General features: G+C 40.9%; 1 protein-coding gene across 2 annotated transcripts in view; it reads right to left on the reverse strand.

Moving 5' to 3' along the window:
* The window catches only part of LOC122542522 (E3 ubiquitin-protein ligase ARIH1), a 71668-nt gene that overhangs the window by 3807 nt on the left and 54720 nt on the right, over positions 1–13141 (reverse strand). The window contains exons 12-13 of one of the 2 annotated variants that reach the window (XM_043680355.2): positions 6197–6457; positions 2009–2121 (exon numbers count right to left, since the gene is read on the reverse strand). In XM_043680355.2, the coding sequence (XP_043536290.1) occupies positions 2009–2121; positions 6197–6457 (374 nt within the window). The other variant, XM_087982035.1, reaches the window with a different exon arrangement.

Genomic DNA, 13141 nt, shown 5'->3' on the forward strand with positions numbered 1-13141 from the left:
TCACTTTGGAAGGAGTAACAGGAGTACAGAGTACTGAGCCAATGGTAAGATTCTTGGTAGTGTAGATGAGCGGAGATCTTGGTATCCTTGAAAGTTGCCACCCAGGTTCATAGGATTGTTAAGGCATATGGTGTGTTAGCTTTTATAGGTAGGGGGATTGAGTTTTGGAACCATGAGATCATGCTGTAGCTGTACAAAACCCTAGTGCAACCACATTTGGAGTATTGCATACAGTTCTGGTCACCGCATTATAGGAAGGGTGATGTGGAAGCTTTGGAAACGGTGCAGAGGACACTTACTAGGATGTTGTTTGGCATGGAGGGAAAGTCTTACGAGGAAAGGCTGAGGGACTTGAGGCTGTTTTCATTAGGAGGGAAGGTGGTTAAGAGGTGACTTAATTGAGACACAAGACAATCAGAGGGTTAGATAGAGTGGACAGTGAGAGCCTTTTTCCTCAGAAGGCGATGGCTAGCACAAGAAGACAGCTTTAAATTGAGGGGTAATAGATATAGGACAGATGTCAGAAGTAGTTTCTTCCCTCAGTAGTAGGGATGTGGGTCGCATTGCCTGCAACAGTAGTAGACTCGCCAACTTTAAGGGCATTTAAATAATTATTGGATAGGCATATGGATGAGAATGGAATAGCGCAAGTTAGATGGGCTTCAGATTGGTTCCACAGGTCGATGTAACATTGAGGTCTGAAGGACCTGTACTGCGCTATAAATGTTCTATGCTCCATGAACAATTGGATAGTAAAGGGAGAAATACTGTGTGGAGGACTTCAAACACATACCTAAGAAAGCAAGGAAGGGTGAATAGATGGAGATTTTAAAAATAATTAAAACTTCCAACTACTTTGAGAAGGAGTTGGCTAATTGGTTTGAACAAGCCTTTGTGTATACAGAAGCTAAGTTTATATAGTAACCAGATACCAAAGGAATGATAAAACACTAACTGTTTAACATATGCCGAGATCTAAGGTTTAACAGACCCAATTCATTAATCAAAAGCTCAAGGGTCACAAATTTAAACTCTGGCCCAGCACTGTCAGCTTGGTTCTGTTGATAGCACATTTGCCACATTCAAATATTTAAAGATTTCACTCCCGTTCCAGACTTTTTGCATTTAAATTTACTGCACAGCATAGAGTACACCAGTGTGCAGTTCCAGCACTGTAAGAAAAACATCTGCCTGATCAGCTAAGGATTCCATTACCCTGGCAACATTCATCCTCAAATTACCATCACCAAAAACAGATCAACTGACCATTTACTCACTGCTGTTTTGAGAATTATGCTGAACAAAAGTGGGCACTGGATTTGCTTCTGTGATTAAATATCCAAGTATCTTGTTGTATCTGAAGCACAATGAGTTGTTTAAGATGACATTATGAAATTGAATGTCTTTTTTCTCGTGCGTAAGGGAAGTAACTACCTCAGCCACTTATACTTTAATAGGACTCACTAATTGTGAATCATGCGAAGGCTCTTGAAAGTGGCAAATCCTTTCACATCACAAAACCAGATAGCCTTGATGCTAGCAACCAGAACGCCAAACTACTTTTATTGATAAGTTCACTATGTGTTAAGCTTACAAGAAGTTACAAATCTCAGGGTTGAAATGATCAAAAGGGAATGCTCTAATCATCAATTATGGGATGGGTAACACCACACATTGCAAGGAAAAAAATTAATCCATGAGGAATGGGAGGATCAAAGGAGATGGATTATTCATATTAGTTATGGTCCCTTGGCAACTTTCACCTTCTATCGATCAATCCAACCATCCCTTGGAGAAAAACAATAAGGACTAAGGTTCTACTTCTACTACAAGATTGGGAGTGCCAGCGCATTCATGACTACATTCAGAAAGATTACATTAAGAGCCTATATAGGTTTCATCAGGACAGAGTTCACCCTGAAATAAACAATATTTTTGACGTGGAGGAACAGGTGGTCAGAGGGAGAGAAGAGAAAACATTGTCAGCACTAAATTCCTCTCGTCCCACCTGTACTTGTCTTGTACTTTCTGTTTGATGTCTTGCAGGGAGTCCTGGGATATGTCCCTCTCCAGATAGCCAGACAGCACTTCTGTTGCATTCTCCAGATCTGCCTGATTGTTCTGGAAGAGACACACACATTGCATGGAAAAGATTTGGATCTCAACACTAACATGATTGCAGTGTGGAAGCACTTTGAGAGCGGAGTGTTTGTGCTCTCATATTGAACTCCAACCACCTCAGTTTTTCCTCCACTCAATAATTAAAGTCAAAGCAGCAACATTCTTTAATGGAGCATTTCAACTTACAAAAAAATGCTAAAACTTATGTAGAACTATAAAAATGCAGCTAAACTGAAAAGAATCAAGAGTGAACACTAAAGCTTGGTTTGCTTTGCAAAGCTCAGTGCAAATAAATACATACCTGGTGACAAGACAAGGCTCTGAAAATGCCATCACCAGAAAGGGAAGCAAGGTTGGGGAGTTGTATATTTTTTAAAAGAGTAGAAACATCACACAATGGTTGTACAGATGACATTCGCAGAGTTACACAACACTGTCCAACCTGCCTGCGCCAACCAATATCCTAAACTGATCTAGACCAACTTGTATTTGGCGCATATCCCTTTGTATCCTTCCTATTCATGGATGAACCTTTGAAACGTTGTAATTGTACTAGCCTCCACCACTTGCTCTGGCAGCTCATTCCATCCACTTACCCTCAGCGTGAAGTAGTTACTCCTCAGGTCCCTTTAAAACCTTTTCCTCAAACCTCAGCTCTCTAGTTCTGACTCCCACATCCTGGGAGAAACATCTTGGGTATTCACTCTACCCATGTCCCTCATGACTTTATAAATCTCTATAAGGTCACCCCCTCAGCCTCCGATACTTCAAGGAAAATAGCCCCAGCCTATTCAGCCTTTCCTTATAACAAACTCTAACACTAGCAACATCTTTGGAAATCTTTTCTGAATCCTTTCAAGATTAACAACATCTTTCCTAGAGCAGGGAGACTAGAATTGAACACAGTATTCTAAAAGTGGCCTCACCAATGTCCTACATAGCTGCAATGTGACATCCCTACATCTATACTCAAAGACAAAAATAGAAATTGCTAAAAAAGCTCAGCAGGTCTGGCATCTGTGGAGAGAAATTGAAGTTCATGTTTTGGGTCGAGTGACCGTTCCTCAGGGAAAAAGCAAGCCTGACAACACTCACAAATGTGCATTTTTAGTTCTCATTTCTAGTGTTCTGGGAAAGGAATAGTACAGGTAGACAACCCTTTATCTGAAAAGCTCTGAAATCCGAAGGTTTTTTTGTGAAGTTTTTTTCTAATTAACAAGGTTGTTTGATGTGCAAACAGCTAACCCAGCACCACACCCACTCGACGATAGTCATTCAGATGCGGCATGTGGGGCATGGCCCAGCACTGGCAGGCCTCAATTCTGCTTCAGGACCAGTTTTACTCAGTGCATCTGCTGTTGGTAAGACTTTTTAAAATTTCACCATCAATCTGTCACTTATTCTGAAATTCGAAAAATTGAATTCCAAAAACCAGCTGGTCCTGTGCATTTCGGAAAAAAGATTGTGCACCTGTATATAGTGCTTGTTCAATAATCCTAATGACAATTGCAGGATTTTGATTTCATGATAAACTGACAGGAGCAACACTGTGTAAATAAACTGATAAATAACTTGGAAAGGGAACTTCAAGATGATGCTGCATCGATAATCTTGCTCCTCTTGTCTTCTTGATGGCAAAGGTTTGTGAAACTGCAACATAGGAAATAATCTTGATGCTGCAAGGCATGCGAGAGAAAGAATATTTAAGATAGAATGTACAGTGCCTGCTATTCCCTTCTCCTTTACATTTTTCAAATTGTACACAATTGTCCACATGGAGACTTCATACATTTTAAGGTCACTAGAGTGTCGGTGATTGCATAAAGCTTCTACAACCTCATTCATTAACAGGAATGACAAAAACAATGTCTACTACTTAATCATGATTCTACTTCCCCATCCAGTATTCATATAAATTGGATATTCTCTTCATATTCTTGGTGCAAATACTCTATTTTTCTATTTCTTTCAATCTTGAGCTTTAGACTACACTGCTTTAAACCAATGAGACTATTCAAAGGACGTGACTGCAGTTTTTAAAAAACTAATCACACTTACTGTAGCACACTGAGAATGTTGTGTTTTTTGGGAACAGTGAGAGCAGAAGCAAATCCATGGAGCCAATGGGTTTGGAACTGAATGAAACCTGTTCGACAGTAATATCCTGTTTGGCTCCTGACCAGGTAACTTTGGCTTGTGTGAGGGCAGTGCAGCAGGGAACCACCAAGTTTACAAAGAGAAAGCATCGAAGAAATCTCTCGTGGAAGCACTAGAGAGACTCCAGTAACATCCAACTGTTGTCTCTATGAAGGAGTAAGACACCTTTAAGATTGAGGATTTGTCTTTTTCACTATCTGTGAATGAAGGAACAATCTTGTGTCAACCACAAAGAATTAAAAAGAAATGGAAAGGAAGAAAAAGAAAGCAACTAAATCAAGTTAAGTTTTGTGGTCAGATTAGTGTTATTGAAATATATTTCTTTGTTGTTTTTTTCTACTTTCCACCCTCAATATACATGTTGTACCTGTTTTTGTGGCTGTCTGTTTGTGAAGCGGAGAAGTTAAGAAGGGATGAAGTTTAAGTTATGGAACAATAAGTTTGAAATTAATGTCTTAATTGCCAATGGTGAAAGACAAACTATTCATAACAAACAGCTATTTCCATGTGAACTGCAGAACTAGCTGTTTTTTTGTCATCTGTGGACTTTATGATAGATCGATTAAATCTTTTCTCATCTGTGAAAATTCTGGGAATGAGAGTAGGAAGAAGTCTGTCCTCATCTTTGATTTCCAGTGCACTACCCCCAGAGTGAGTCATAACACTGAAGGTTCCAATACTGGACGATTTGAGCTGCTTCACCACATAAAACCTTACTTTCAGCTACCAAGGCCCAAGCTTTTGAAATGTTTGCCCTAAACCACTAACATTCTTCATTTCAGTAAACGGCTCTAAAACCTACACCCTAAAACCTAAACAAAAGTTTTTGTCACTTGTCATAACATTTCGTGAGGTGGTTCAGATTTGCTTGATAATGTTTCTCTGAAGCAGCTTGGTAAAAGTGCAATATAAACATAAGCTGAAGTTGAATATGGAGCTTCCATGTTTGTGGTCATGAGGTCTATTCAGAGATATTGTCTGTTTGGGCTTGATACATAGCAGTGCAATAGATACTTCTGCCTTAATTCTGTTAAGTAAAAGAACCAAGTTACCCCTGAGGAAGAACAACAGCTCATTTCTGCACTAAATCTGGTGCGTGGGAAGCAGACACGTTTGGCACTAGCTTCACGCTAGCCACATGTGGGGATACCAGGATATGGCATGGGATGCCAGAATAGTGCATGCCTGGGACATCAGATAATAGTGTTTGACTCACCACTTGCCCCATCACGTTAAAAGGAGTTTGTAAAGCAGTTGCAACACTTTCAGGCTACAGAACAAGTAGGACAAGGAAGTAATGACAATCAACAATAGAAAAGGCTTACGTGAGATTTGCTCAACATACAGAAGTTAAGGCATGGCATAGAGACAAGTTCTCAGCAAGTGGCTGCAGGAAATGCAAAACCTCAAAAGTGTCTGAAACTAAATTTGCAACCACAAATTGAAAGCTATTTTCCTGTCACATGGGAGTAGCAGTATATTTTGACCTCAATCAACAAGTCAAAGGAAAGATGCACAATGGAGGGTTAGCGCACAAATTATGTACAAGATGTTTGTAGAGAAATTGTGTAATAAGATGATACTATGTGCCTATAGATGGCGAGGAATCCTATAGGATTCTTTACTTCCAATAGATTTGAAGCATTTATGAATGAATTAAAAGACTAAACTTCAAGCAAAGGATCTATTTCATTATATATTATGATAGTTCCTACTTGCTGCTCATAAGTCACCGCCTGTATGCACAGCTATCACACAGCCTGCCATTTTTACAGGCCAAGTTGAAAATTTTTAGTTCACCTGAAACCACAAAATGTTCCAGAGTAACTGTTAGTCTGTGCCTAGATTTTATCAGCTAAACAAATTTGTCTCACTTTCAAGATAATAATTTGTAGCTTGGAGTGTAAAGAGGGCCTACCTCAAAGATAATGGACTGGTTGTTCTTTCTGAGGTAGAAAGCAAAGACGTAAGTGTACATTAATGTGGCGCGACACTGACAGAGCACATCCACAGCTTTCTTCAGGAACTGCACCTCAATCCAAGACATATTGTGTTGTTGCATTTCCTCCATCTTCTGCTTGACCTGAGCATAGAGTTTGTGCTCAAACCGCAAGCTCTGCATGTGGTTCATATAGCGGTTGCAGTAGAATAGGTACCGCTGGAGTGCTGCTCGAGAACGCTGTGAAACAAACAAACGGTAGGAACTGAAAATGGTGTTAGAAGATTGAAAATAGTAGCAATTTCACTTTTTCCAACAGACAAGTAATACTCAACATGCACAAGCTGTCAATTAAATTCATCTGATTTAACAAATGTTAGTACAGCAAACACATACAAATATGATTTGAGGGGTAAGCCATTTGGCCCCTGTGCCTGCTCCATCCTTCAGTTGTATCATGGCTAAGCCGATCGCCATCTTAATTCTCCTGCCTCCCTCCAATACCCTTCTAATTTCTTTTGACTAACAAGAAATTCCAACATAGAACATAAAGTAAACACAGTACAGGCCCTTCAGCCCACGATGTTGTGCCAAAGATTAATCCTAATTTAAAATAAAATAACCTAACATACGTTCCCCTCAATTCACTGCTGTCCATATGCATGCCCAGCAGTCACTTAAATGTCTCTAATGACTCTGCTTCCACCATTACCACTGGTAATGCATTCCATGCGCTCACAAATCTGTATAAAGAACCTACCTCTGATGCCTCCTCTATACCTTCCTCCTAACACATTAAAACTATGACCCCTCATCGCAGTCAATCCTGCTCTGGAGAAAAGTCTCCGGCTATTGATGCATTTTGGAAGGTCGAATTTGAATGCTGAATATAGGATTAAAGACAGAATTCAAGACAGGATTCTTGACAGTGCGGAGGAAGTTGCCTCTCATTACCTTGTATATCTCGATCAGGTCACCTCTCTTCCTCCTTCTCTCCAGTGAGAAACATCAGAGTTCAGTCAACCTCTCCTCATAAGAGAATCCCTCCAGTTTGGTAAACCTCCTTTGTACCATTGTGAAAGCCTCCACATCTTTCCTATAATAGGGCGACCAGAACTGGGCACAATATTCCAAGTGTGGTCTCTCCAGGGTTTTGTAGAGCTGCAGCAAAACCTCTCAGTTCTTAAACTCAACCTCCCTGTGAATGAGAGCCAAAACACCATATGCTTTCTTTAGAACCCTATCCATTTGGGTTGCAACTTTGAGGGATCTATGCACTTGAACACCAACTTCCTCCATACTGTCAAGAATCCGGTCTTGAATTCTGTCTTTAATCCTATATTCAGCATTAAAGTTCGACCTTTCAAAATGCATTACTTCGCATTTATCCAGGTTGAACTCCATCTGCCATTTCTCAGCCAGCTCTGCATACTGTCTATGCCACACTGCAGCCTGCAATAGCCCTCGATACTATCAACGGCACCTCCAACCTTACTAACTTAATAACCCACCCCTCAACCTCGTCATCCAAGTCATTTATAAAAACTACAAGAGCAGAGGCCCAAGAACAGAGCCCTGCAGGACCCCACTCAACACTGACCTCCAGACAGAATACTTTCCATCTACAACCACTCTCTGCCTTCTGTCAGCCAACCACTTCTGAATCCGGATAGCCAAACTCCCTGTATCCCGTACCTCCTTTATGATTGAGGCCACTGTGGGGAATCTTATCAAATGCCTTGAAGTCCATGTACACCACATCCACTACTCAACCTTTGTCAACCTGCCTCGTCACCTCCTCAAAAGAATTCAGTAAGATTTGAGAGGCAGGGCCTGCCCCGCACAAAGCGATGCTGACTGCCTTTACTCACACTATGCTTTTCCAGATAGTCATAAATCCTATTCCTCAGGATTTCTTTCCAAAACCTTGCTGACCACAGATGTCAGACTGACAGGTCTGTAATTGCCAAGGATTGTCCTATTTCTCTTCTTGATAAGAGGAACAACATTTGCCTCCTTCCAATGCTCCAGTACGACTCCCATGGAGAGTGAGGAAGCAAAGATCTTCACCAGCAGCTTAGCAACCTCCTTTCTTGCTTCCCAGATCAACCCAGGATAAATCTGGTCTGGCCCTGGGAACTTATCAATCTTAATGCTTGCCAAAGATTCCTTAACAGCAGCTTCCTCGATCGCGATCTGTTCAAGCCTGTTTCCCTGTTCCTCAAAGTTCTCATTTACAACAAGGTCCATTTCCTTAGTGAAAACCGAAGCAAAAAACTCATTTAGGGCTTCCCCATCTGCTCAGATTCCACACACAAATTCCCTACACTATCCCTGATCAGCTCTACCTTCTCCCTGATAATTCTCTTATTCCTCACATATGAGTAAAATGCCTTTGGGTTCTCCCTAATCTTTCCTGTCAGGCCTTATTCACGCCCCCTCCTGGCTCTCCTTCCTAACCAGCCTGAAACCCTCTAAAGCTGTGAGAGACCCTTGCCTTCATTACATTACATAAGCTGCCTTCTTCCTTTTGAGAAGAAGCTCCTCTGATCTTGTCATCCAAAGTTCCTTAATCTTACCCCTTCTTGCCTTATTTACTTCTACCTTAAAAATATTCAATGACCATATCCAATCACTGTTTAGGGAAGAGAGTTTGAAAGACACAATCGTCAGGGGTAAAAAAGTGCTTATCTCAGTCTTAAATGGGAAACTCCGTAATTTTAAACTGTTTCTCATCACTCCTGGCAGGAGAAGCATTCTCTCTATCAACTTTTCTCATGGTCTTATAGGTCAGTAAGATCAGCTCACATTCATCGAAACTTCAACTGTTTGCCCCAACCTTAAGCATAGCTCCTGAGAAAACCACCCATACACAGTTACTCCAAACTGCCTCCCATGTATTTTCATCTTTTACAGAAGGTGACTAAAATTGTACACAGTACTTCAGCTACGATCTCACCAAAATCCTGGACAACTGTAGCAAGATATATCTACATTTATATTCTATTCCTCTTGCAATAAATGGCAACATTCCAGTTGCCTTCCTCATCACCTAATGTTCCTGTACCAAATTTTTGTGATTCAGGTACCATGACACCCAGATTTCTCTGTACTTCACTTTTGCAATCTGCCTTTAGAACATAGAACATAGAACAGTACAGCATAGAACAGGCTCTTCAGCCCACGATGTTGTGCCGACCACTGATGCACATGTATGCACCCTCAAATTTCTGTGACGAGATGCATGTCCAGTAGTCTCTTAAATGTCCCCAATGACCTTGCTTCCACAACTACTGCTGGCAACGCATTCTATGCTCTCTCAACTCTCTGGGTAAAGAACCCGCCTCTGACATCCCCTCTATACTAGCCTCCAACCAGCTTAAAACTATGACTCCTCGTGTTAGTCATTTCTGCCCTGGGAAATAGTCTCTGGCTAACGACTCTATCTATGCCTCTCATTATCTTGTATACCTCAATTAGGTCCCCTCTCCTCCTCCTTTTCTCCAATGAAAAAAGTCCGAGCTCAGTCAACCTCTCTTCATAAGATAAGCCCCCCAGTCCAGGCAGCATCCTGGTAAACCTCCTCTGAACCCTCTCCAAACCATCCCCACTTCCTTCCTATAATAGGAATACTGCGTCCAGTTCTGGTCGCCCAAGTGCGGTCTAACCAAAGTTTTATAGAGCTGCAACAAGATCTCACGACTCAAACTCAATCCCCCCGTTAATGAAAGCCAAAACACCATACGCTTTCTTAACAACCCTGTCCACTTGGGTGGCCATTTTAAGGGATCTATGTATCTGCACACCAAGATCCCTCTGTTTCTCCCCACTGCCAAGAATCCTATCCTTAATCCTGTACTCCGCTTTCAAATTCGACCTTCCAAAATGCATCACCTCGCATTTATCCAGGTTGAACTCCATCTGCCACCTCTCAGCCCATCTCTGCATCCTGTCAATGCCCCGCTGCAGCCTACAGCAGCCCTCTATACTGTCAACGACACCGCCAACCTTTGTGTCATTTGCAAACTTGCTGACCCATCCTTCAATCCCCTCATCCAAGTCATTAATAAAAATTACAAACAGTCGAGGCCAAAGGACAGAGCCCTGTGGAACACCACTCACCACCGACTTCCAGGCAGAATATTTTCCTTCTACTACCACTCGCTGTCTTCTGTTGGCCAGCCAATTCTGTATCCAGACAGCTAAGTTCCCCTGTATCCCATTCCTCCTGACCTTCTGAATGAGCCTACCATGGGGAACCTTATCAAATGCCTTGCTAAAGTCCATATACATCACATCCACAGCTCAACCCTCATCAACTTTCCTAGTCACATCCTCAAAGAACTCGATAAGATTTGTGAGGCATGACCTGCCCCTCACAAAGCCATGTTGACTGCATTTAATCAAGCCTTGCTTTTCCAGATGGTCATAAATTCTATCCCTCAGAATCCATTCTAACACCTTGCAGACGACAGACGTGAGACTTACTGTTCTGTCATTGCTGGGGATTTCCTTATTTCCTTTCTTGAAGAAAGGAATTACATTTGCCTCTCTCCAGTCCTCAGGTACGACTCCAGTGGAGAGCAAGGATGCAAAGACCTTCGCAAGTGGCGAAGCAATTGCATTTCTTGTTTCCCAAAGCAGCCGAGGACAAATCTGGTCCGGGCCTGGCGACTTGTCAATCTTAATGCTTGACAAACTTTTCAGCACATCAGCTTCCTCTATCTCTATCCATTCCAGTATGCACACCTGCTCTTCAAAGGTTTCATTCACTACAAAGTTCATTTCTTTCGTAAAGACAGAAGCAAAAAACTCATTTAGGGCTTCCCCTACCTCCTCAGACTCCACACACAAATTCCCTATGCTATCCCTGATCGGCCCTACTTTCTTTGACCATTCTCTTATTCCTCACATAAGTGTAAAATGCCTTTGGATTCTCCCTAATCCGTTCTGCCAAGCCTTTCTTGTGCCCCCTCCTGGCTCTCCATAAACCATTTTTGAGCTCCTTCCTCGCCTGCCTGTAATCCTCTGGAGCTGAGCTTGACCCTAGCTTCCTCCACCTTATGTAAGCTCTTTCCTTTTGACGAGAAGCTCCACCGCTCTCGTCATCCAAGGTTCCTTTATCTAGCCACTTCTTGCCTGTCTCAGAGGGTCATATTTATTCATCACTTGCAACAACTGTTCCTTAAAGAGTCTTCACATGTCTATAGAGCCTTTACCATGGAACAATTGCTCCCAATCCATGCTTCCTAACTCATGTCTAATTGCATCTTTATTTAAATAATGTGCTGTTCTATTATTCCTGACAAAGTGAGAGAGTTCACATTTTCCTACATTAATATTCCAGCTGCCAATTCTTGGCCTACTTGCTTATCCTATTTATACTCCTTTGCAGCCTCATTTCCTGTTCATAATTTACTTTCCAACATATCTCCGCATAATCAAGAAATTTAGCAACAATACATTCAGACCTTTTATCCAAGCAATTGATATTAATTGTGAAATTAATATCAACAATCAGACCTGTGGCACACCAGTCTTCCAATTTGGAAAAAAACCCATTACGCTCACCTTCTGCTTTTCAAATAGCTAACTAATCCTCTACACGTAACCTTTAATGAAGCACTTTTCCAGAAGACTTCTGTCAATCTAAGTACACGACATCCAGAAGTTCTTCTTTATCTCATTTCCTCTTTTATTACTTCCTCAAAGAACAAGCAATTAGTCAAACATTTCCCTTTCACAAAAGCATGGTGACTTTGTCTGGTTAAGACTGAGTGCCCTGTTATAACCTACTTATTAACAGATTCTAGCATTTTCCAATGATAGATGTTAGTCAGGCCTTTAGTTCCTTACTTTATGTCTCGGTTTTACTTGCAATTTTCCAGCCTGACAGGACTTTTACAGAAAAGATCATTTTGGAAAATTAAAACCAATGTGTTTACTAATTCTTCCTGTAACATCCTGCGATGGAGTATTTTAGAACTAGGACACTTTTCAGAATTTAATTTTCTCAATATCCTTTCTCTAATGGTTGATTGTTTTAAATTTATTGCTCCCTTTCACATTTGGATTTAAATTTATTGCTTGGATATTGTTGACATTGAAAACTTAAATATGTATTTAATTCATCTATTTTCTTATTTTCTATGATTAATTCCCCAGACTAACACTCGAGGACTAACTTGCACTTTACTCAGTTTTTCTTTTTAAGTATTTACAGAAACACTCCATATCTATTTTTATAATTCTCACTAGCTTTCTCTTGCTGGAATTTTTCCTTCATTACTAATCTTTGTCATTCTTTGTTGCTTTTTATATTCCATCCATTCATTTTTGCTTTCTCTTCAATTCACTACTAGCTTTAGCTTCCTTAGCTAGTCACAGGGAATTGATTCTAAGGCAGGGATGTTTCTTTCCAATTCTTTCTTCTCTCTCAAGTCAAACTAGATGTGGAATTCAACCATATTATGATCACCATCTCCTAGGGACACTTTTACGAGGTGCTTCATCAACCTTGACTCATTGCACACTGTCAGATCTTGTCCTTTATAGCCTTCCCTTAGGTTGATTCTAGAGCATGCCAAAAACATAGTACCCAAGCTACCTTTACTAATTTGATTCATCCAATCTATACATGGATTAAAATTACTCATGATCTTTGCAATACCTTTCTCACAAGCCCTCAGTATTTTTTCCTGTAGAGCTAATCCTAAAATGTGGTTGCAGTTAGGGGATGTATAAACCAGTCACACAAGTAGCCCCATATCTATACTATTTCTCATCTCTATCTAAACTGATTCAATAACTGATTCTCTAGAAATAATGTATTCTCTCTCCACTGTACCGATGGCCTTCCTTAATTAGCAGAACTACCCCATCACCTTTTCCTAGCTTCCAATCTTTTCTAAATGTGATCCTCCC

Source organism: Chiloscyllium plagiosum, unplaced genomic scaffold (assembly GCF_037043375.1).
Source record: "Chiloscyllium plagiosum isolate Xiang-an unplaced genomic scaffold, Cpla_swu_hap1 HiC_scaffold_42, whole genome shotgun sequence".
Classification (NCBI taxonomy): Eukaryota; Metazoa; Chordata; class Chondrichthyes; order Orectolobiformes; family Hemiscylliidae; genus Chiloscyllium; species Chiloscyllium plagiosum.